At 48.5% G+C, this 20,963-nt stretch overlaps 10 protein-coding genes across 10 annotated transcripts, besides 27 other annotated features; all 10 read left to right on the forward strand.

Moving 5' to 3' along the window:
* Positions 1–58: part of a sequence feature (areas merged during assembly that could not be assigned to a particular haplotype. This can correspond to areas where the two haplotypes were merged or to regions with more than two copies in the genome that were merged during assembly.) that runs on past the window's edge.
* Positions 59–2,132: a sequence feature (heterozygous, Esmeraldo-like haplotype).
* Positions 238–2,793, forward strand: Tc00.1047053506811.50 (hypothetical protein, conserved; the record flags this gene model as incomplete). The annotated part of the gene is made up of 1 exon (XM_813109.1): positions 238–2,793. One exon carries the CDS (start codon positions 238–240, stop codon positions 2,791–2,793), a length of 2,556 nt encoding a protein of 851 aa, XP_818202.1.
* Positions 2,133–3,035: a sequence feature (haploid, non-Esmeraldo-like haplotype).
* Positions 3,036–3,261: a sequence feature (heterozygous, non-Esmeraldo-like haplotype).
* Positions 3,108–3,180: a sequence feature (T-rich).
* Positions 3,232–3,261: a microsatellite.
* Positions 3,262–3,274: a sequence feature (haploid, non-Esmeraldo-like haplotype).
* Positions 3,275–20,963: part of a sequence feature (heterozygous, Esmeraldo-like haplotype) that runs on past the window's edge.
* Positions 4,278–4,326: a microsatellite.
* Positions 4,327–4,357: a microsatellite.
* Positions 4,540–4,582: a microsatellite.
* Positions 4,713–4,748: a microsatellite.
* Positions 4,749–4,788: a sequence feature (G-rich).
* On the forward strand, positions 5,036–5,428 carry Tc00.1047053506811.60 (uncharacterized protein; the record flags this gene model as incomplete). Its single annotated transcript, XM_813110.1, has 1 exon — positions 5,036–5,428. One exon carries the CDS (start codon positions 5,036–5,038, stop codon positions 5,426–5,428), a length of 393 nt encoding a protein of 130 aa, XP_818203.1.
* Positions 5,148–5,168: a microsatellite.
* Positions 5,381–5,406: a microsatellite.
* Positions 5,601–5,627: a microsatellite.
* Tc00.1047053506811.70 (uncharacterized protein) lies at positions 5,768–8,305 on the forward strand (the record flags this gene model as incomplete). The annotated part of the gene is made up of 1 exon (XM_813111.1): positions 5,768–8,305. The coding sequence occupies one exon, from the start codon at positions 5,768–5,770 to the stop codon at positions 8,303–8,305; it is 2,538 nt and encodes an 845-aa protein (XP_818204.1).
* Positions 8,306–8,325: a microsatellite.
* Positions 8,807–9,670, forward strand: Tc00.1047053506811.80 (hypothetical protein, conserved; the record flags this gene model as incomplete). Its single annotated transcript, XM_813112.1, has 1 exon — positions 8,807–9,670. One exon carries the CDS (start codon positions 8,807–8,809, stop codon positions 9,668–9,670), a length of 864 nt encoding a protein of 287 aa, XP_818205.1.
* Positions 9,743–9,770: a sequence feature (AT_rich).
* Positions 9,818–9,840: a sequence feature (AT_rich).
* Tc00.1047053506811.90 (hypothetical protein, conserved) lies at positions 10,180–10,953 on the forward strand (the record flags this gene model as incomplete). The annotated part of the gene is made up of 1 exon (XM_813113.1): positions 10,180–10,953. The coding sequence occupies one exon, from the start codon at positions 10,180–10,182 to the stop codon at positions 10,951–10,953; it is 774 nt and encodes a 257-aa protein (XP_818206.1).
* Tc00.1047053506811.100 (hypothetical protein, conserved) lies at positions 11,314–13,389 on the forward strand (the record flags this gene model as incomplete). Its single annotated transcript, XM_813114.1, has 1 exon — positions 11,314–13,389. The coding sequence occupies one exon, from the start codon at positions 11,314–11,316 to the stop codon at positions 13,387–13,389; it is 2,076 nt and encodes a 691-aa protein (XP_818207.1).
* On the forward strand, positions 14,133–16,103 carry Tc00.1047053506811.110 (hypothetical protein, conserved; the record flags this gene model as incomplete). The annotated part of the gene is made up of 1 exon (XM_813115.1): positions 14,133–16,103. The coding sequence occupies one exon, from the start codon at positions 14,133–14,135 to the stop codon at positions 16,101–16,103; it is 1,971 nt and encodes a 656-aa protein (XP_818208.1).
* Positions 14,360–14,425: a microsatellite.
* Positions 16,311–16,343: a microsatellite.
* Positions 16,430–17,866, forward strand: Tc00.1047053506811.120 (hypothetical protein, conserved; the record flags this gene model as incomplete). The annotated part of the gene is made up of 1 exon (XM_813116.1): positions 16,430–17,866. The coding sequence occupies one exon, from the start codon at positions 16,430–16,432 to the stop codon at positions 17,864–17,866; it is 1,437 nt and encodes a 478-aa protein (XP_818209.1).
* Positions 16,635–16,697: a microsatellite.
* Positions 18,048–18,069: a microsatellite.
* On the forward strand, positions 18,361–19,182 carry Tc00.1047053506811.140 (hypothetical protein, conserved; the record flags this gene model as incomplete). Its single annotated transcript, XM_813117.1, has 1 exon — positions 18,361–19,182. The coding sequence occupies one exon, from the start codon at positions 18,361–18,363 to the stop codon at positions 19,180–19,182; it is 822 nt and encodes a 273-aa protein (XP_818210.1).
* Positions 19,394–19,459: a sequence feature (T-rich).
* On the forward strand, positions 19,534–20,571 carry Tc00.1047053506811.150 (hypothetical protein, conserved; the record flags this gene model as incomplete). The annotated part of the gene is made up of 1 exon (XM_813118.1): positions 19,534–20,571. One exon carries the CDS (start codon positions 19,534–19,536, stop codon positions 20,569–20,571), a length of 1,038 nt encoding a protein of 345 aa, XP_818211.1.
* Positions 20,595–20,624: a microsatellite.
* Positions 20,724–20,748: a microsatellite.
* Positions 20,818–20,885: a microsatellite.

A 20,963-nucleotide genomic window follows, 5' to 3' on the forward strand; every position in this document is an offset into this window, starting at 1 on the left:
AGTAATAACCAACCGAAAGGATATTCCCAAACATATATACTTTGCAAGCAAAAGCGGCTGGTTGGGTTGATCGTGCTGTTCTTTAACGATATTCCACAACCCATCCATTATTTTCTTGTGAGGACCATTAGAGTGACGCCATTGATTTTATTTTTTATTTTTTACTCTGCCGTGCGCCACCTGCTTATTTCTACGCCGCAGCTGCTTTCATTGTGGTTGTGACCTGTGCTGCACTAAATGAATCTGTCGGTCCAAAAAAAATCTACGAGCAGCCTGTTGCCTTCTACCTACTCGGCCTCCACAGACGGTTGGGCAAATGGGCTGTCAGCCGACACAAGCTTCGCAAATTCAAAGACGGTGGAAGACCGATTCATTGGCATTGTGGACTACAAAGAGTTTCTTCACAACCCACATGACATGTGTGCGCACGCAGCTGGCAGTGTCGCGGAGGCGCGTTACCGCAAAACGCTTGAGTCACGAATGGGACTAGGTGGCAGCGGTCTCATGCTGTTTCATGCCGGCGATCTTGCATCTAATTTCCCGCGTCTGGACCTAAATGGGGGCGAATACCACCCGTGTTCAGCAGGTTGTGCGAACCGAGGGGATAGCATTACGACGATGGATGGGCAGCTGCAATTGCCATCGTTCAATGCAGACCTCATGACGGAGGTGGCGCAGGAGCCAAACGATGGATTTTGTACGCCGCCATCGACACCCATAAAAAACCGCATTGAAGGAGCTCAAATAAGTTTCCCATCGTCTCAGAGAACAGCATCGACCTTTTCTTCACCGAAGCCCCCATTTACCGCGCATGTTCAATTGAATAACGGGTGTCATACTCCACTGGCGGTGTCGAAGAATTGGGGCATGGGGAATCAAGAGACTCGATCCTCCGGCATGAACGGGGGCTTTATCAGCGGCAGCCCGTATAGTTACTCCCAGCGTTGTGACACGCACCGGACAACGCCTGCCCTCAGTACGAATGGATTTTCTTCCCCACTGCGTGGGTCTAGGAGTGGTGATGTTGTCAGCACTCTTGCGACAAGCCCCCATCCAGGTCGCAATGCAACATTGCATTCATGCGCTTCACCACAACTTCGTACACCTGTAAGGCATGAAAATGATTTATTGTGCACACCGACTCAGGGAGGGCATGGAGGAAATATCACAGTTTCGCAGGGCGCAAGTCCAGTGTCACGAAGAAGTGTGTTATATTCACAACATGCAACACCTCGTCGACAAGGTGAGACATGCGATCGAGTTCTTAGTGCGGAAGGGCTATCTGTGTGTGATGACCAGGGACGTCCAAATTTTACTCCACTAAGCTGGGGTCATATGGGTGTCGTCGTTGCGTTGCAACGAAGTGTGTATCTTTGGCAAGAGTCCGGAAAAACGTATTTTCTTTTTGAAACCCCAACCGCGGCTACTATTGTGAGTGCCGTTGCTTCTTCAATGCGACCTACCGAGATGGGCGACGTATTTTTGGCGGTTGGTATGACTGATGGATTTATTACGGTGTTGAAATATTACGTGGGCGGCGATTTCATTGGATGTGATGCATCCCAATTCACGCCAACTGGTATCCTGTTGGAAAAAACAACACAGAGCTCATTTATGGGCACCATTTCTCATGTTAGCACTCTGTATCTTGTGGGACATTTTTTGTTTTCTGGTTGCATGGATGGCATTTTGACTGTTCGCAACCTTCGTGATGGATCAGTGATTTGGCATTCTTCTGGTGCATGTGCACAGATAGATTTCTCTTCTTACGCATCACGTCTAGCAGATTACAGTGTGGATGTTGGGGCACCCATATACAAAATAGAAGCAACACCCGATGGGGAACACATCGCCGTCGGAACAAACGATAGTCTCTTTGTTTACCAAACGAATTGTATGGGTCCAGAAAATCGGACAAGACGTCGAGTTGTTTTTTCTGGAGCTCCGCGACCTGTTCGTGCCTTCTGTTGGTGGTCTTTTCCATTCAGCTCTTCAAATGGTCGTGCGGCGGACGCACATCATGGTTCTGGCAGTGGCAGTAGGTTTGACTTTTTGCACACGGTTCTTCTTTACGGTGGTGGCAGCGATGGGTCTGTTCTCTCGGTGTACTTTGTTGGTAGTCGCTGCCACAAGACGACGTACCGCATGTCAGCTCCGATTTTGGGTATAGTGAGCAGTGAGGCATCTGAAGAGATTTTTGTTTCTCTCGATATTGCTGGCGGTGAGGTGGAAAACGTAAGCAATGCTGAGGAACTTGGGGTGCCGCCCGTCGTAGATGGGAACGTGCATCGCGTCGCTGATAATATCACTGTTGGCGGCTTTGGTGGCCCCGACGACTGGGCCTCGTCCGGCTCCTCCAGTGAAGAAGAGGGTCTTCCCCATGCTCCATCCGTCGGCCAACACCTTCCCATAGGTGTCTCGGGACGAGGAGGCCATAACCGCATGAATGGCAACGGTGCAGGCGGCATGACACTTGGGCTTTCTCCAGCACTGGCACGTCGTTTTATTCATCGTATGGAAGCGACGAGGGCACGACCACCGTTGCCACACATGACTCTCTTCCGTGAGTCCACGCAAGGAGCGGGGCTTCTGCAATTGTTTCAGCTGAAGGATGGCGGCGCCAGGTTGGAGCGGTTGAGTGGGTTTGTCGGTCCACACATTGCCTCGCTGTACATGGCACTTTCTCCCGACAACTCGCTTCTCGCCACCGCCGGGAGCGAAATGAAGTTGCGTATATGGCGAGCCTTTAAATTGAAGTCACCGGTACGTGGTGTTCGGTGTGAACTTCGCTGAAAACATTCTTTGAAAAAAAAATTATTTTGTGTTCTGTGTTATCCCTGGACCGCATAGGGCACCTCTCTAATTTGAGTGATGCAAACTGCGGTGAATGAAGGAGACAGAAAAGTGCAGACAAAAAAGAAAACCAGCTGTGAAATGGATCGACGATGACTGTCTTTCCCACTCTTTTCTCCCTTTTCTGTGAAGTACAGGGGAATGAGACAATGTGGCGGAGCGTGCAGGATGTGTTTCTTGGAACAAATATACATCCACGAAATACTTTTATTGGGAATGTGCTGTGGGCGAGTTTATAGTAATTGTTTATGTTATTTTTTTTCCCTTCTATCTCTTTTTTTTTCTTTTTTTTCTTTTTTTTTCTCTTTTTTTTTTTTTTTTTTTTTTCATCATGTTGTGTTTGTTTACACATATGCGCCGTTTTGATTGAAGCTTGACTTTCTTTTATCTTTTTTTTTTTTTTTTTTTCTGCTCTCAGCAGTCTCCCTCATGTATTTCTACGGGTGTACTGGCATGTGCATGTTATATGTATATATTATACTCTCGTTTTGCGCGGCGGGTCATGACTGCGAGGGAGAGAGGAAAAAAAAAATGTGCGAAGGCGGCGAGGAGTGAAATGCACTGGTCGCGGCAAATGAAGAGTTGAGAGGAGTTTTGTGCTCCGCGCACTTCCAGCCTTCTTTGCGTAAAAAAAAAGGAAAATGAAATAAAACATGAGGTGGACGAGATCGAAAGGGGATGAAAGGCGAGTGGGATTGGCCGGGGTTGTTGTGTTTCGTTGGCGCGCAGGGCATGTTTGTGGGGGGTCACCAAATGATGTGCCCCTTTAGGGAATGTCACCACCGCCGCAACTGCGGGTTTCGCACCGCTGCGTGAGTGGTGAGTTGAGAGGGCGGGCGGGTTGGACAATGAGGGATTTGTGTCATTTCACCGTCTCGTTTTGGGGCGATTTTATTGCGGCCCGCGCTTGTCAATTACACTTTTTTTTTGTGTGTGTGTGTGGACCTTTTGGTTTTTATTCCAGTGTGTGCTTCCGTCTTTCCCTTTTCCCCCCTTTTGATGCTTGTCTGCGCAAGTGTTCTGGCCGCCATGCTGGCCGTGTGTTTTTTTTTTTATCTGCTCAGGCTTGAGCTGCCCACCTTTTGCACGTGGTGCCTCCTCCACGTGTTCACTTCGGGCATGCTCACAGCGCAGGCGGGGCGGATGGAAAGAATAGCAGTTGTCATAGAGTGAAAAAGGAGGCTTGCGGGCGCAATATGAGCCGGAAAGTGATTGATTTTTTTTTTTTTGCTGGTTTAGTTGAACGAGTTGTTACTGTTTCTAGTTTAATATTCTTCTGTGTATATTTTATAATTTGGCTGTGCGTTGTCAATGCCAATGTGCTCTGCGCACATCGCCTACCGATTTAAACATAGAGAATAAAGAAGAGGATGGATACACATGACACGCGTGCAGACCTCCAAATGACTGCACAGTGTTTAAAATCTCTTTCTCTTTTTTTTTTTTTTTTTCTTCATTTCTGTTTTGTTCCTTTATATATATATATATATATATATATATTTATTCCACATTGTTTTGTTTTGTTTGTTTGTTTGTTGGATCTCTCTGCTGTACAGCTAACTCCCCTACCCTCCCTGCATCTTTTTCTCTTTTTTTCCTTCTTTTTGCTCCACACTTCATTGCGTACACACGCACATTCCCAGGGGAATGTATAGATGTGTGCATGCTTGGCGTGTGCCTTCTCCCTTTTTTTTTTTTTTTTTTCTCTTTTTTGATGTTTTTTTTTTTTCGTGGTGTTGTGTGGGGGAGAGAGGAGGCAGGGGAAGTGCATCATAGATCCTTTGTGAATAAAAAAAGGGGAGAGGGCGGAAGTTGAAATGAGAAAGGAAAAGAAAAAAAACGACGGTGGAGGCAATGGATTTTTTTTTTTTTTTTTTTTTTTTTTTTTTTTTTTTGAGGGGGGGGGGGGGGGGGAGGTGAAGGGAGAGAAGGGGGCATTGTGTTCACACTCTCTGAGACCATGTTTTCCGCCGCCATGACGGCTTCTCGCAAAGGCTTTTATCACATTTTGTGATGTCCATTGCGGTGTCTTTTCATTCTTGTCCTCCGCTGTACTTATTTTTTGTGGTTATTCCGTTTGTTTTTATTTTTGTGCTGCTTTTATTATTACTAAAGAAGAATTTTGGAGGAATGGGGGAGGAGGGGAAAACGACAGGGACAAAAAAGTATGGACGTGACTTGAATGCAGAATCAGGTGCTTATTATGCATTTTATGCATACATGTATTTATAATTTCTTTTCCCCCTCCCCTCTTTTTTTTTTCTTTCTCTTTGTTTGTTACTTGTACAAATTCCTGTGTGTGTGTGTGTGTGTGTTTGAGCCCCAACCTCCACCCACCCACCCCCCCTTTTTTTTTTTTTGGCGGCTTCTTCCTCTGTTTGTGGACTTTACTTTACGTTTCCTGTTCTCCTCTCTTATCTTTGTTTATTTCAAGAGGACATTGATTGTTGTGGCTCTTGCGCTTCGTTTTGCCACTGCTGTCATATTTTTGATGGCCGTGGATAAGTTGCCATTGACGCAGTGCTGCTTATTATTATTATTATTATTATTATTGATCACGTGCCACGTCGGATAAGGCAGAATAGAACTTTCCGGGCTAAATGTTTACATGTAGACATTTGTACACACGTATTGGTATGTGCATGGATGAATGGCTGGGTGTTTTTGGGTTTTCTTTTTGTGTGGGGTGTGAGTTGTGCATTTTTTTTGTGGCTATTTTTCCTATTATATATGTATATGTATATATCTTTTTTTTTTTTTTTTTTTTTTTTTTTGTCGCATCCAAGCAGCTGCTGTGGGAGGCAAGCCTGGAAAAAAAAAAAAACGAGGGGGAGGGGGAGGGGGGCCCGTTTAGGAGAGGGACGGTAGCGGACGCAGTCTTACCCACACATTTTTTTTTTTTTTGGCTGTTGCGATGACTTGGATGGCGGCATCCGAAGAACGACAACAACCGCCACGGAAGTCATATCAAAGGCGCCAGGTCTCTGCACTCAGTGCGTACCGGACCGCTTCGCCATGCAGTCGGAATGGCATTCCGAAATGCGCGGGGACGGTCTCGTGCAAAAGGGGCCCGTACCGCACTTTATCTTGGGGAGTAGGCTCGCAGACACCTGGACTTGTGCATTCACCGCCCCGTTACACACAAACTTTGACGCCACGCCAGAAAAAGATGTCGCCTGCCCCTGAGAAGCTCTTCTTTGCGAAATTAACCCCGAGCTCCTCTCTTTCTTCATCCCGTCCTTTGACACCGAAGCCGTGTGAGCAACCCCGTTTTGCATCACCCTCATTGAGACATTTTCACTACGCAAACTGTACGATGGTGAACTATGGCAACCGTGATGCGCATCATATATGCCAACCGAAGAGCCCAACGATATGCTTGGCATCGCTTTTGCATGGGCACCCGCTTGGGGATGACCTTGTTGACTGGAAAATTTCTAGGCGTCGCGATGACATTGGGGCACTGGTAGAGTTTTTGCTCTTGTTGAGAGACCGAGAGGCGAAGAATAGGCAACGGATTGAGGAAGAGGCGATCTCATTGCTCGATTCTCTGAAGCAACAGGAACGACAAGAGAGGACGACGGCATCTTTTAAAGAATTGAGACTTCCTGTTGCGCAATTGAAGTCGTTAAATTTTCTCAGCGCTTTACGGGCCAACCAAACCTCAAAGTATTTCGTGCAGCAGAAGGAGATTCTCAAGGGTTTCGCGGGACACACTTCAGCGCGGCAGTGGGAGGATAAAAAGCGAGGGGACGGCGACCATGGCGTGGCTGTGGAGCAGCAGCTTCTGATCTTTGACGAGGAGATGGCGGCGCGTAGCCTCATCGATATTGTAGAGGAAGGTTGTAGAGGGCGACTTATGCTTGCTGCAAATAATGGGACGCAGGTTGCCGAGAGCAAAGGACGAGTCTTTGTTGGAATAGATGAACAGATTGGCGAGAAGAGAAGGTATGGCCCAGAGAGGCCTCAGTTGAAGGAGGATGCAAGCAAGAATGACAGAACAGCAAACAAAGTGCGGCATCATAAAGGGGAATCACTGCCAATAGGGGATTCGTGGGGATCTGCGGATGCTCATTTCGATCCTTTGGATGTGTGTGTATGTGGCCAAGCTCTCAGCACGACTGCATCGGACACATTTCTTTCGGCCAGCAACGACCGCTTCTTCTTTGACGGACTTGGAAGAGTGGGTTTGGCATTGGCAAACGGCGCAGGGGAAGAGCGAGATGAGGAGGACGATTTGCGGGTGGTTTCATCTTTGAATTGCCGGAACGGGACGAAGGGCGAACGATACGATGGACTCTTCGTTGAAGAAGTTGGGTCCGAAGGCATGATAGAGCGGCCTGAGCAGAGTGACGTGGAGACTTTTCTCGACAGCGAGCATGCGTGGCTGGAAGAGGCAAGAGCGGGTCTTTGTCTTGAGGAACAGGAAGCGCGAGCGGAAATCATGCAATTGGAGGAATACGGCATTGCACATCTGGAAGAGAACCGGTGTAATTGTTGGCTTTCGCGGCACGTTTCTGACGCCGTCTTGCTGCAGATGGAGAACATCATCCGTGAGGAGGAGTTGAGGAGAATTCACATTTGCGGCAGTCTTTTAGACACGGGAACCACCACAGACTCCAATGTTCTGTCTCCTCGTGAGTTGTCATCATCTTCGCACTTTCGCTTTCGTGTAGGAATGGAGCAGCGCGAGCGTGAAGCTCTTTGCAACGCCTTTCGTGACGGTCTACGTACTGCGGGGGAGGCGGCGATTGCCGCCCTTTTTGAGCAGGAGCAGCAGGAGCGGGCAAAGCTGGAAAGGGAGGCGCAGCCGAAGTACACTTCCGTACTGTGGGGGATGGTCTCCATGGGAGAGCGGCAGGAGATTCTTCTTGAAGAGCAGAGCGAGCGGGAGGGCATTGAGCACGAGGCGGTGGGGCACTGGATGGACCTTCAACTTCTTCATAAATTTCAATACACACGTCTGCTTACTGGCACAGGGCGCATGCCGCCGAAGAGGAGAGAAAGCAGGCCGTGCAGCAGCGATGCGGAAGGAAACGCCTACTCCTGGCGTTCATTAAATGGCGATGGCGATAGCGATAGCGATAGCGACGCCAACTCCGGTGTTTTTTTACTTCTGCCATCTCATTTGACGCAACGTGGTTGCATGACCAATTCGAAGAACACATTGGAGTACGCGAATTCGACGAGTGAGGACAATGGAAGTCCACGAATCTTTTTCACGCACGGGATTCAACCAGAGCCTGAAGCAATTCAAAAAAATTGTGTGGCTTATTCCTTCAGCACGTTGGAGACGGAGGAGTGTGAGGGACGCGAGGCGCTGCATTCGGACTGGCGCCGAGGATATGAAAATCTGTTGGAACTTGATGGCATGGCAACAAATGAATTCATGCGAGCCATCATGTTTTTTGACAGAATGCAGACGTTCCACACTTCTGCCACTTCAATGTAGATATATATATATATATATATTTGCGCATGCGCACAATTCTTTTTTGCCTGTGTGCGTCTTATCGTTCATTGCATTTGTGCATTTTTTTTTTTTTTTTTGCTGTTGTTGTTGAGGCATTTTAACTTTTCACAGGGGAAGGGAGCATGGATACTAGAGGGAGAGAGGGGGAGTGAGCATGTGTTTTTCTGTGTTTGTCTGTGCGAAAAGCTCCCAACGATAAATAGAGTTGAGTTGTTGCTTGCGCGTGAATTACACGGAGAAAAGCAATGATTGTGCCATGACGCGATGGAGGCTGTCTCTATTTTTTTTTTTAAATCTGAAAAGTTATATGTTTGTTTCTTTAATCTGTTTATTTTGTGAAACGGATGTGGATGCAAACACAAACGTTTCTGTGTGTCTATGTGGAGTCAAAGGAAGGGAGCGGTAGATTAAAAGAAAAAAGTATATAGACATAGACGGATAGTTATCTTAGAGGGTGTACTCCCTTTGGCGGGAGCGACGATGTGGCGCCGTGTTCTCTTCTTCTCCGCATCGCTCACCGTCGCCCTGCGTCACACCCATCGCCTCACCGTCACAAGAACAACAACATCGACGAAAAACTCATCACCGGGAACAGCGACGCTGTGGTGTGATGTCGCGGTAGCAGCACAGCAGGTGCCGCTTGCCACTGTGGAAGAAATGTTTGGTCGCATAGAAGGAGATGATTATGACGAGAAGGTCGACGAAAGTGCGCCGCATCCCGCTACGGCGAGTCTCAGAGACGGCCGGGATGCCGTGGAGGAAGAATTCTTCGAGTGGCTGGACGACGAAAACAACACCGCCGCAGCAGGGACGGGTGACTTGAGCTTGGATGGCGTCATGAATGCCGCTCTTGCCGAGCCAGGTCTTGGGGATGAGCGCAATGCGTCTGACGAGTTCGGTGGAAATAGTGACACCAACAGTAGTGATAGTGTCCGTGTTTCTCACGGCAACGGTGCAGGCGGAGGCGAGGGAAAGGCCGTGAGCCGAATGGATGACATTCTCGCGGAGGAGGCTGATGATGATTATGATGGCGTGGTTGCCGCAGGCGTGTCGGATGTGCTTTTTGACGATAATAGCGGCAACGACGAACGGGAGGATCATGTGGATGACGTCGAGGATGACGACGCATCCGCAATCCCCGCTGAGGAGGAGGAAGAGGAGGACCAGGTGGAGCAGCTGATTCGCGCGACTCAGAATGCCGAGTCCGCAGCGGCTCTATTCTTTAAAGACAAACAGCGGGTGGTCAAGGCCACGGTGGCAACACCTTCATTTGACGACGCGGCGGCTGAGGGGGCCGAGTTGGAGATCGTCGGAGAAGTGATGCCGTCACCGCAGCGGTTTTGAGACAACGGGTGTGCTCCCACAAACAAGTGATGACCAGCAATTATTCTTTTCTCGTTCAGGGTAAGAAGTAAGAAATAAAATTTTTTTTTTGAATTTTTTTGTTTTGTGTTTCATTGCGCGTGTCTCCGCTTTTTTTGTGTTGCCTTCTTTTAATTTTTTATTTTTATTTTGGTGATTGTTGTCTTTTGAGTGTGGGTAACCGGCTTTGGGTGGAGGCTTGAACCCCGTACTCTTCCTGCTCTCTACCGCGGCCAAAAAGAAGGGCACGAAGAACCACAATACGTTGTAGGCGTAGAGGGGTGACGGCAGCGTCAAAGGGGTTGCACGGCCTTGGCGGGGTGGTACCGGGCAACTGTTTCTTACTGTCGGTATTATCTATCTATATATCTATATATATAATATTGTGGGGAGGGGAGACAGTAAAAGGGAGATTGTGGACATAACGAAATCGTCATATTCACGTACGCGGGCACTGGAAGAGAGGAGAAAGAGGGTGTGGCTGGTCGTGAATGATTCGCATCCAACGCCTATGGACGCAGAGGAGTCCTTTTGGTCGTTCCAACGTGGCGCTTCGGTTTTCTGTTTTTCATCGTGTTGCATCAATTGCCAGTAGTTGTTGCTCCCACTCCGGTACAATTTTTTTTGCGGTACGATGCGTGCAGTACGAACAGACTTCCGCTACACTGCGTGGGATCAACAAGAAGAAGCGTGCTATTTCAGCTCCGTGGATTACAAAGAGCACAAAGGATTACATGAGCGAGGCGGATGCGAAGGCGACTGCTATTAATCCGATAAAGGAGAAGCTTTTGCAAAATTCGAAGGAACGCAAGGAACGGTTTGTGCGTATTGCAGAGGAGACAGATCGCGTGTTTGACTCCGAAATGGATAGGATGCGGGATTACAATGTGCGGCGCTGGCGAAAGGGGATTAATTTCTTTAAGGCACAAGGCCTGGGATTCACGCTGCTTTACATTTTTGCCTATCTGGGTTGTCTTGTTGCACTTTACGTGGGCTTTGCGACGGGAATTCTCAAAAAGGAAACGGCGTATGAATTCATGTTTTTTTTCTTGGGGGGTTACGTGGACAAGGAGTGGTTTTACATGCGTGTGGAGGCTTGGGGCAAATACGTGGACTTTGGCTTTGCATTCGTGATCAATGAAATGCTGGAGCTGTTTCGTTTCCCGTTTATGATTTACACCTTTTACACATTCCGGCCGTACCTGACGGGGGTGAATAGACGTGTGAAGGCATCTATCTTTCGATGGAATGCAGCGGAATCATGAGGAGTGGTGAGGAGTGAGTACTACGTTGTAATTTCCTTTTTTTTTTTTTTTTTGTGTGTGTGTGTGTGTCTTCGGGAGCGGGTAGACTTGTGTTGTGTTGTTGTATTTATGCCTCATTATATTTGACTGCCTCTTTTTCTTTTCTCTCATGGTTTTAAAATTGCGCCTCCTAGTGGAGTTTGCCAACCGTGCTTGCAGCAAAAGGGAAGGAAGCGATTGTTGTTTTCTTTTTGATTTTACTTCTTTGTTGTTCCGCCACGCGCAGCCACCATCCCCTAACTCGCCTTTTCTTGTTGTTGTCGACGCTTTTTTTGTTGGCATCCGTCAGTCAATTTTTTTCCAAAGACCACTCGCCTCGCCATGTACTACGCGCAACAGCTGCGGCAGCCCACATCTGTGCTGGGGGCGCACGGCTTTACGACGGAGGTGGCCGGTCGTGACCGCGTGCGGTTTTTTCGCCGGCCCGTTGAGGCGCGCAGTATTCCCACGTTGTACGCGGATATTGACAATGTCCGTTTTGCTAAGAGTGAACCCAGCACGCCAACACCGACAGGGAGCCAACTCGCAGCTGCCTTATTTCCACAACGCACCGCTTCGGCGTCGGGGCAGAAGGCGCGGCCGCACCACCTGCCCGCCATAAAGAAGCGGGTCCAACACGCTGGAGCGGGGACGTCAAGGAGTTTCACCACACCCATGGACGGAGCCGGAGTATCACGTGACGTAGGGATGCAAACCGTGTATCGCGAGAACGAGGCACAGACAGTCCCATATACGCCCGAGTATTACATTCCAGAGGGCGGGGACCCCAATCCGGAGGTGCTGGGCATCCGTCAACTGAAGTGGAATGACGGCCTGCCTGCCGGTATGGAAGAAGTGGAGCTCATTCAGCGACTGCGGCGCCGACGCGCTGTGGAGGCGTCACTGCCGCCAGAGACAGATGCGAAGTCCGCGGAAGAGCGTTACCGCACCCTGTATGAACTGGAAAAACAGGAGCGAAAGGAATGTGAAGACCACATGGCCAAAATTCGCCAACGCCGTCTTGACAGCATTCGTGATGCTCTGATGGAGCGAGAGCGGGCAAGGGAGGAAGCAAATCTTCTTCGCTTAGAGAATGTGAAGGCACAAAAGCTTGCCGGGTTGAGGCGTACCATTGAGCGGACGGAGGTGAAGCGCATTTTGAAGGGTCAGAGGCTGTTGGAAGATGAGGCTTCTAAAACTGCACCCTCCGTAGCCTGTGGAATGTGCGCGGTGGATCCCATTGATTCGCACAAGCCAAAGAAGGATCTTATTGAGTTTCACTCCAAGTACGGCATGTTTGCCACTACACCGCAGGTTACACACGGAAGGTCAATTTCACCCGTAATGAAAGAGCCTTCCGATCACTTCCGGCAATACGATGTAAGACCGACCATGCTTACGCTTGAAGAAGGTGTAAAGGAGCTGGAGGAGACCAAGGTGCCACGCATTCAACGGATTCGAGCGGATGCCTTTGTGGCCCCGGAAAATTACGCCATTAATTCCCTACCAACTCTGTACCAGCGGCGTGAGGCAACACGTGTTGTGGATGCTCTTGAATATGTCAATGCGAAGATTCATAAGCAGGACTCCCCGGAAGAAAAGATGCGCATTATGGAGCTATATCGCGCCACTCCACGTCTCCAACGTCCTGACACACCCGAGTTGGAGCTTGAGGACGATGAAGGAGAGGAGTTGGAGGAAGCCTGCATTCTTCTTCAGCGCCTCCTTCGGGGTCGTGCAGTTCAGAATGACTTCTTTGATGGCAAGGAACGATGCCGTGGACTCATCGAAGAACTCCAGGCCGCGTCAAATGCCAAGTATGCCGAACGCAGTCCGGAGGAGAAGGAAATGGAAGAGAGGGCGAAGCGTTTTGAGGCCATTGCTGAGAGTTTGGGGGATGCAGCGCAGGGTGATATTATTGTGGAAACCCTAGATTACCTATTCCATGAACTAGAGCGTCAACGAGACCTTAGCAGATTGGAGGAACTCCGCCGTGAGGCAGAGGCTGTTCGGGCGGAGCGTGAGGCGAAGGAGGCTGAGCTCCGTGCACAACAGCGTATCCTTCATGACAAGGAGGCCGTGCAATACGCCGCCTACATCCGCGCCATCGAAGACGTTGTTGAATGTTACTCGCACCAGCTGTACACCACCTCTGCGGAGGAGTGTGCAATGGAAGAGGCAATTGCTGCGGAGTGCAGTCGCCTGGAGAGGCTTCCGACGCCTGCAAGGGAATTTATAGATGCCGATGCAACAGAAAATCTGGTTTGCGACATGCTTGACAGTTTTGTGCTGCCGGCTGTGGTGGACATGGTGTGCCTCAGGCAGGAGGAGTTGGAGCGGAAGGCCCCTGCGGCCGCGGCCTTGGAAGAGGCGAACGGGACTATTCCTCCGAAGGAAACCGACGAGAAACCCACGTAGACCCCGCGGATATGTGTAGCGGAAACCAAACAGAGTTGGTCTCTGCGGTGGGTGGAGCGAGCGGAGGGGACGAAACGGGAAGGAGAGAGCGAGATGGACGTCAACACGAAGGCTGCGGCCGCGACAAAAAACGGAAGGAAAAAAAGAACCGCAGTATCGGGCGAAAAGGAAGAAAAATAGAAGAGTAAGGAGGCAAACAACAACGGAAAAAAAAAAAAAACATTAGCATCAAAATTATATTTTACAACATCAATGCTAGTCACTTCATTATACGCGTCTCCCGTCCCCCTGATGTAAATACTACTCATCTAAACACAGACGTGAAAAAACACCCACCCACAGGCGTGTAGGAGCGAGATAAGGGGGGAGGAGGGATAACGAAACACCAAGTTGTGTACTCCATTTACTGCACGAGTGCAATCTCGGGGATATGGGGGCAATCAACGGGTTCTTTTTCCCTTTTACCATGTATCATTTTGGGTGGTTGTGCGGTAGCCCCGTACATTTACTTCTTACGGAGAACACTTGTGGAGGTAATGTGCCCCGTTTGTTATGAATTTCTTTTCCGCGCCGTCACCCTTTTGTATTCCTTCTTTCCTTTTTTTTGTTTTAACACTTGTATTCACAACAAATCTTTTCTTCTTCTGTTTGTTGTTCGTGTCTTTTCCTATTCCTTTGCCTCTTTTTTTCTTTTGGCTCTCAGTGGACACGAACACAGCGCTAGGTTTACAATCATAGGGAGAATGCAATACCACTCGTGCAGGCGTTCGGGACTGTTGCTTGAGAAGGGCATGCCGGCAAAGCGAACCAGGCAGGAGGATGTGGGTCTTTGTGCTGATGTTCTGCCGCGGATGGCGACGGTGTTAATGGAGGAAAGCGGCGTTGATGTCGGCAAGGAGAAAATTCCGCACTCCTTCAAGGTTGGCGGCAATTGTCACAACAGAACCTCATTGATAGCATCAACCATGAAATCATCGTCATCATCATCATTAGTATTGTCATCATCTTTATCATCTTTATCGTCATCTTTCTCATCGCGCTCCATTTCACCTGTTTCTCCAGAGAGAATTTCACTTCCTCTCCACATTGTGAGCCCCATGGAGAGCGGCAACAACAGTCAAGTGTTTTTGGCGCGGAGGGCTAATGAGGGTGAATTCGCACCTGCTGAGGATCGTGAGGCGGCTCCCCGGAAAAAACATCAATCACGAGCTTACAATCCTCAACAATGTGGAGAGGCTGATTGCGATGGGACCGATGCTGGAAATACAACGACGGCAGAAGACGCATTTATGGCGCTGAAGTTTGTATCTTCGTCTTCTAGTCACATGCAGCGTGAGATATATTGCTTGAGGTATTTGAACCGCTTTCGTGGGGAACCGAATGCAGAGGCCAATGATGAAGTTAACGAGGCACCTAATGGTGGCCAATGCACTGCATCTTTGCTTTTGCCTACACGTTCTTTCCCACCTCCTTGTCCAAAACTTTTCTTTACTCAGGAAGTAGGGGGTTATGTCGCAATCGGGTTGGAGCTCTTGGGTCCTGACCTGTTTGCCTTCACAGAGAGATTTGTTTTATATGAGGAGGAGTTATGCGTCGTGGGCATTGAGCTCTTGCGGGCGCTTAGCGCGATTCACCAGCTGGGCGTGACTCACCGCAGCATTAAACCCGAGAACTTTTGCTGGAACTCCAGGGAAATCCTAAACAATGCTGCAAATAAGGATCGCGTTAGTCACGACAAGAGCGGGTCAACAAACTCTGTTGAAGATGTACCTGTTTTCATTTTCAAGATTATTGATTACGGTCGTGGTAGTGTCAACACCGGTGACTCTCCGCCAATGCCTTCCCTGTACGAGCGACCCTACAGGGGATGGTGGCATAGTCTACGTGGTCTCTTGGGGAAGCCGATGGGACAAAAAGATGATTTAATGGGCGTTGTTCACACCATTGGTTATCTTCTTGACGATTACGAAAGCAATGGGGGATCATTGAGTGTGTCATCACGATCTTCCTCTCTGAAACGAATGGACAATGCAAAATGTGATCCAATTACCCGTACTACCACCACTAATAATACTACTAATAGTACCAATACATCTTTTCTTGCTGGCGAATCATCCACGGAAAGCTGTGCTGCTAACAATTGCCGCAGCGAAAAAAACGGAATTTTAATTCAGCGAAATGTAAGAGGGGATAGTCGTGATAGTTTATCAGTAAGCTCATTGACAAGTGATGGAAGTGCTTTACAGTCTCGTCGACGCTCGTATTCGTCGTGGCGACGCCACTTTGCCGACAGGATCGCCATTGCGTACCGGGCTGCGTCAAAAAGCTACCGCCGGCTGCATGGCTCTGAGCAAAGGGAGGGGACACATGGTCGTGGGAAAAAAGTGGCTCGCGCGGACCGAAAATTGCCGGATGCCGTTGATCGGCGCAATGCCAAGAGGGCCTGGATTGTCCGTCATGTCGAGACCGAGTACCTGCCAGCGATGCTGCCTGATCGCTACTACCCTCCTACCATGCCGCAATGGTGGGCAGAGTGGTTCGCCGCGTGTAACGCATGGTGCAGTGATGATGCTGTGACAGTGGAGGAGATGACGGCGTGGATGACGGAGCGAATGCAGCAGCAGATTGAGAAGATGGGGGATACTGTCGAGAGGTTGCGGCAGGACCTCAAGGATCTGTACGTGCGCTATCACGAAGGAAGGGAAGACTCTTGAGTTGAATGGTTTAAAATGACAAGGACCGCCCCAATGAGAGATGGGATGACAATTGGCACAGCTATAGGAGCAGCGGGTTTGTTTATCATACGTAATGCCGGCGCATCTACAAAGGTGGCACTTTTTTTTTTTTTTTTTTTGACGCATGCATGCACATATTTGTATCTTTCTGACACTCTTCTTTTGCTTCGAATAAAAAAAAAAAAATTTTTTTTCTTTCTCTTTTTTTTTTTTTTTTTTGCTTATTCCGAGGCTTTCAGGTTGCGTTGTTTTATTGGGAGGGGGTCTTAAACCCTCTGACGGGAAAGCACTGGCACACAACACACATGAGACGTGGCGGCACCCATTTGCCTCCCTCTGCCTTTGTGCCGAAGTTAAGTATCAACAGGAGCGGGGACTCGCTGCCTGAGCGCCCTGACTTGGACGCTTTGGGCAACGAAAGGCATGATCCATTCACCACCAACTCAAATGCCACTTTGGGAGGATCACGAGGCTGGAATGCGTTCACCAGCGCTGCCGCCACCGCCACCGACAGCATCAACAATAACAACAACAACAACAGCAGCAGGTACACCAACAACAACGAAACAATAAGTGCCTATGATCAAAGCTCCCCGACGCCACACAACACGAGTGCGCTTTTCTTTGCAGGAACTTCGAAGTTGAAGGTGTCTGGTAAGAGTGTTGACTCCTCGCGATTGGATGAACCGTGCCACGGAAACATAATTAAGGGGTATGCCAGTGCCAGAAGCAACAATGATATTGGGAGGGCAAACAAACGGAATGAAATCAATAGTGGCTTGGCGACTTTTGCCAAGCACGACGATACGCGTGGCCCGGTTTCTCGAGGTTGGCAGAGGGTGGCCCACCATTTCATGCATGGTAATCTTCGAGGTGCTTCTGCACCCGCTAAAGCAGGGCGAGCACTGCGCGGCGACATGGGAAGAATCACATCCAGCACACCGCATTCCTCATCGTTCGAAGACTCTTTTTCCTCGTCCACATCGGAAGATTCAGAATTGCCGTTTAGGGATTCGGCCCTCTTTGATCTGGACGTAGAACCTGTTGTGCCACCGGAGGTCTTGTGTGCATCCCAATCGCACGTCTTTGCATGGGCGCGGCATCCACGTCATGCCATTATTTTAAGTTTGTTCCGTAGCCGCGGGTTTGTTTTGCCACGGTACGCTGATCTTGTGGAGTATCACATGTCGGAGGTGTTCCTTCACTACATTGACCTTTGCTGCCGGGGGGCATACTTCGTCCGCTACCAGGCCAAGTCGTCGCCAAAGGAACGTTTCTTCAGTATTCGCATGCTTCCCCGTGACATGACAACACGATTCTCAGAGAAGATTCCGTATTTGGCGTGGACCATGCATCGCGCTGGAGTTCAACTTGCAGGCTGCGTCCCTCTAGAGCAGCTTGTGGGAATCACCGTCAACACTCGCTCGGCGTCATTTCGGCCAAACTTTTTGTCCTTGCACACGATTCGAGGGCCACGGGTCGACAATCATCGCCTGAAGCTTCCGACTGAAGGCGGATTTTCCCTTTGGTTTATTGACCGTCACCATGGCACCGCGAGGAGTGTGGACCTCCTTACATGTAACCCAACGGTACTAGACGTATGGACAAAGGCTTTTAAGGGCTTAGTGAGCGTGAACAGCTCTTCTCTTGTGCAGGTTCCTCTAACAAGTGCGGGTGTCTCTTCTGAAATGGAGAAGCTGACAAAAGAGGCGCAACAGCAGGTGGAGAAAAGTCTTCTTTAGATTGTGTCACTCCAAACACTTTGAAAGGAACAGCAACAAGTACAATTTTAACCTTTTATCGCTATATCTACAAAAACTTATGCGGGTCCATCCGTGTAGATGCATCTGCGTGGATACGCATGCCTCTCCCCAATTTGTGCTTATGAGGAGTTTGGTGCGCATGCTTTTGTGCCCCCCTTTATTATTTATTTATTTATTTATTTTTGTGTGTGTTAGCATTGTTGATGTGAATTGGGTGGCATTCTATTTATTTATTTCTAGCGTTTTTTTATTTTTGGCTTTGATGCACAGATGTGGTATGAACGTTTTTTCCTTTTGGCCTGATGCTTTACTATTTTTTTTTTTCTTTTTTTATCTTTTTTGTTGCTGGCGATTTTTTCTGTTTGCTTCAAGGTGGGGAGGAGGAGGACGGAGACGGCGAAACCAAATTTATTCCGGAAGGCCCGCACTTACACACACACACAGACCAAAAAAAAAAAAAAAAAAAGAACAGGATGAACACTCGTTTCAAAAAGTTGTCGCCGCTACCACAGAAGCCGTCTGTCAAATGGCACCTTATGCATGAGGAGTACTATCCGATTTTTGCACCAGAACGTCGCGAGCAGGTGGAGTATTGGTACAACAAGACAGCCACAGGCAGGCAACGCAATACATTTCGTCGCATATGCCAGGAGATGTACACACTAGACCCTGACAAGGAAGATCCGGTGTACACTGCAGAGTACACCTGCCAAGTGTCATTTTGTGAGGTAAGGATGATGATCAAACACTATGGGGTTGTGCTCTCCGATTTGGGTAAGAGACTGGCCCGTGTGTGGATTTTGCATGTCGCCACCCCACGGGAGAAGGAGATCTTTCGCGAGGTGTTTACGGGGGCACAGTCTCTGTTTTGCCCTGTGACAGTTATGAAGGCCGACTACACACCACCAGACGAGGATGCATACAAAGAGATTGACCGCACCAACTTCCTCTGCTCCGTTGACTGGACCAACTTGGAGGCTCAAGAAAAGAGAAAGCAGATCCACCAGCAGAGATTCTTCAGCAGGTCCTTAAGCCTCGCGTCGAATCGGCCGCGTGTGACAAAGCCAAAGAATCAGTTTGACGGAGTATCACCACTAGCTACTTTAGGATATGCCGGGGACAGTGAAGAAGCCATAAGTACACTTCGAAAGAAGCTTGAGGAAACCCGTGAATCGGACCGGTATTTCACCGTTGATGGGCACACTGTCTATATTGCGGGGGGACCAAAGAAGGCAAACCCCGTCTTCGCCGGCAGCAAAAAGAATGCCGTTATAGCAACCGTCTATGATGATTGATGAGAGCAAAAGGACGAGCGTCAATGCCAATTTTAGATGTAAAAATATTATTGTTTCTTTTTTTCTTTTTTTTCTGTTACTGGTGTATTGAAAATGTTACAACATTCCCTTTTTTTTTTTTTTTTTTTCGTATCCGTAATGTATTTTACACAACAGGGTCCTTCAGTGGAGTTTGTCTCTGTGTAGAAACTGTGTATACATGCTCTAGGAATTTCTCTTTACGTTTTCTTCCTTGTTTATTTTTATTTTTTTTTTTTAATTTTTTTTTAAATTTTTTGGTCCTCGCCACGAAGCGACACCTGATGGGAGGACGCACATTACAAGTGAAGAGTCGGCCCAATTAAAAGAAGGATGGAAGTGGAAGGCGTAGTGCAGTATCGACTGCTTGGCTCTCATCCAGCGGCTTCTGGTCGTTACCACAGCTTTGGATTTAGCGGCGAGGCAGTGCCTTTGGAAGCGCTGTTGCAGGCTGTTGTAAAGCAGCACCAGATAAACCTTACAAAGTACAAATTTGAGGTTCGCCGCCTTGTAACAGCTGGCGCAGAGCGTCAGGATGCCCAGTCGGCATCTAAAAATGCCGCTAATGACATCCTGCCGTCAGATGCTCTATTACGCACATACGACAGGATTGTTGTGAATGTATTGCGGAGACATTACATGGATGGGGTGACTCATAACGAGCAAATGACGGAAGAAAATCGTCTACAGCAGGTGGAATGTCTTTTACAAAACGAAGAGGCCGCGGAAGAATCCCAGACACTCGGCCCTCGTAATCAAAAACGTGAGCGCAGCAGCGAAGATACCGATGACCCACATGCTTTTATTCGTGTAACCACACTATCAAACAAGGCGTTTCCTCTGCTTCCTTGGCTTCGGCGGCAGACAGCCAATGAGAAGACACCAATTCCGAAACCAGTTAAGGGGATATGTGTTCTCTGTGAGCTCAAATGCTTCGCAGAGGTGGTAATTCCTTGCTGCCACTTCTCGGCTTGCAGGCAATGCTTAGAACTCGCAAAGGCGATGCTTACAAATGAGAATGAGTGTGCCGTCTGCGGTACTTTGATCGCTAAGCCCAACGCGTACAAAAAAGGACAATTTGCCACAACTACACCTGTCAAGCAGGAAGGAACGTCTACAAAAACAGTCAACACTGCCGTGCTTGGGGAGCAAATGGAAATTCATGGTGCCTACCGAGAGGAAGCCAATAGAAAAAGTGGCGAAGGCAGCACCCAGGGACGTTTCCACGATATTGTCGAAACGTTCGAGAGGGAACTAAAGAAAAACATGGCACGTGTGCTTTCTTTAATTGACGTCCCTGATCCTCTTAGTTCAAAGGCAAAAGAAAAACGGAAGATCAGCAAAACACTTTCTGTTTTTGATGAGAAGTGAAGGCGGCATTGTAGTCCATTTTGATTATTATTATCATTATTATTATTATTATTTTTTTTTGATCCACTCTTGTTGGGTGCTGTGAATGGAGGGCGCGCGGGGGAAATAACTTCCGCCAGGCTTCTTGTATTCTTATTCTCTCTCTCTCTCTCTATATATATATATATATACATATATTACCTCTCACTCGTTTTCTCTGGTTGCTGTCTTTGGCGAAGCTTGCGCTTTCAATCAATCCACAGCCAAAAAAAAAAAAACAAAAACAAAAACAAAAAAAAAAAACAAAAACAAAAAACAAAAAAAAAAACAACAACTTATATTGCAATTGCCACAATGGCCGACACAGCAGCTTATTCCATCAAGACGCACGTCGCAGTCCCACAGAAGGCGCC

The sequence above is a fragment of the Trypanosoma cruzi genome, genomic scaffold, assembly GCF_000209065.1.
Source record: "Trypanosoma cruzi strain CL Brener 1047053516747 genomic scaffold, whole genome shotgun sequence".
NCBI classification, from domain to species: Eukaryota; Euglenozoa; class Kinetoplastea; order Trypanosomatida; family Trypanosomatidae; genus Trypanosoma; species Trypanosoma cruzi.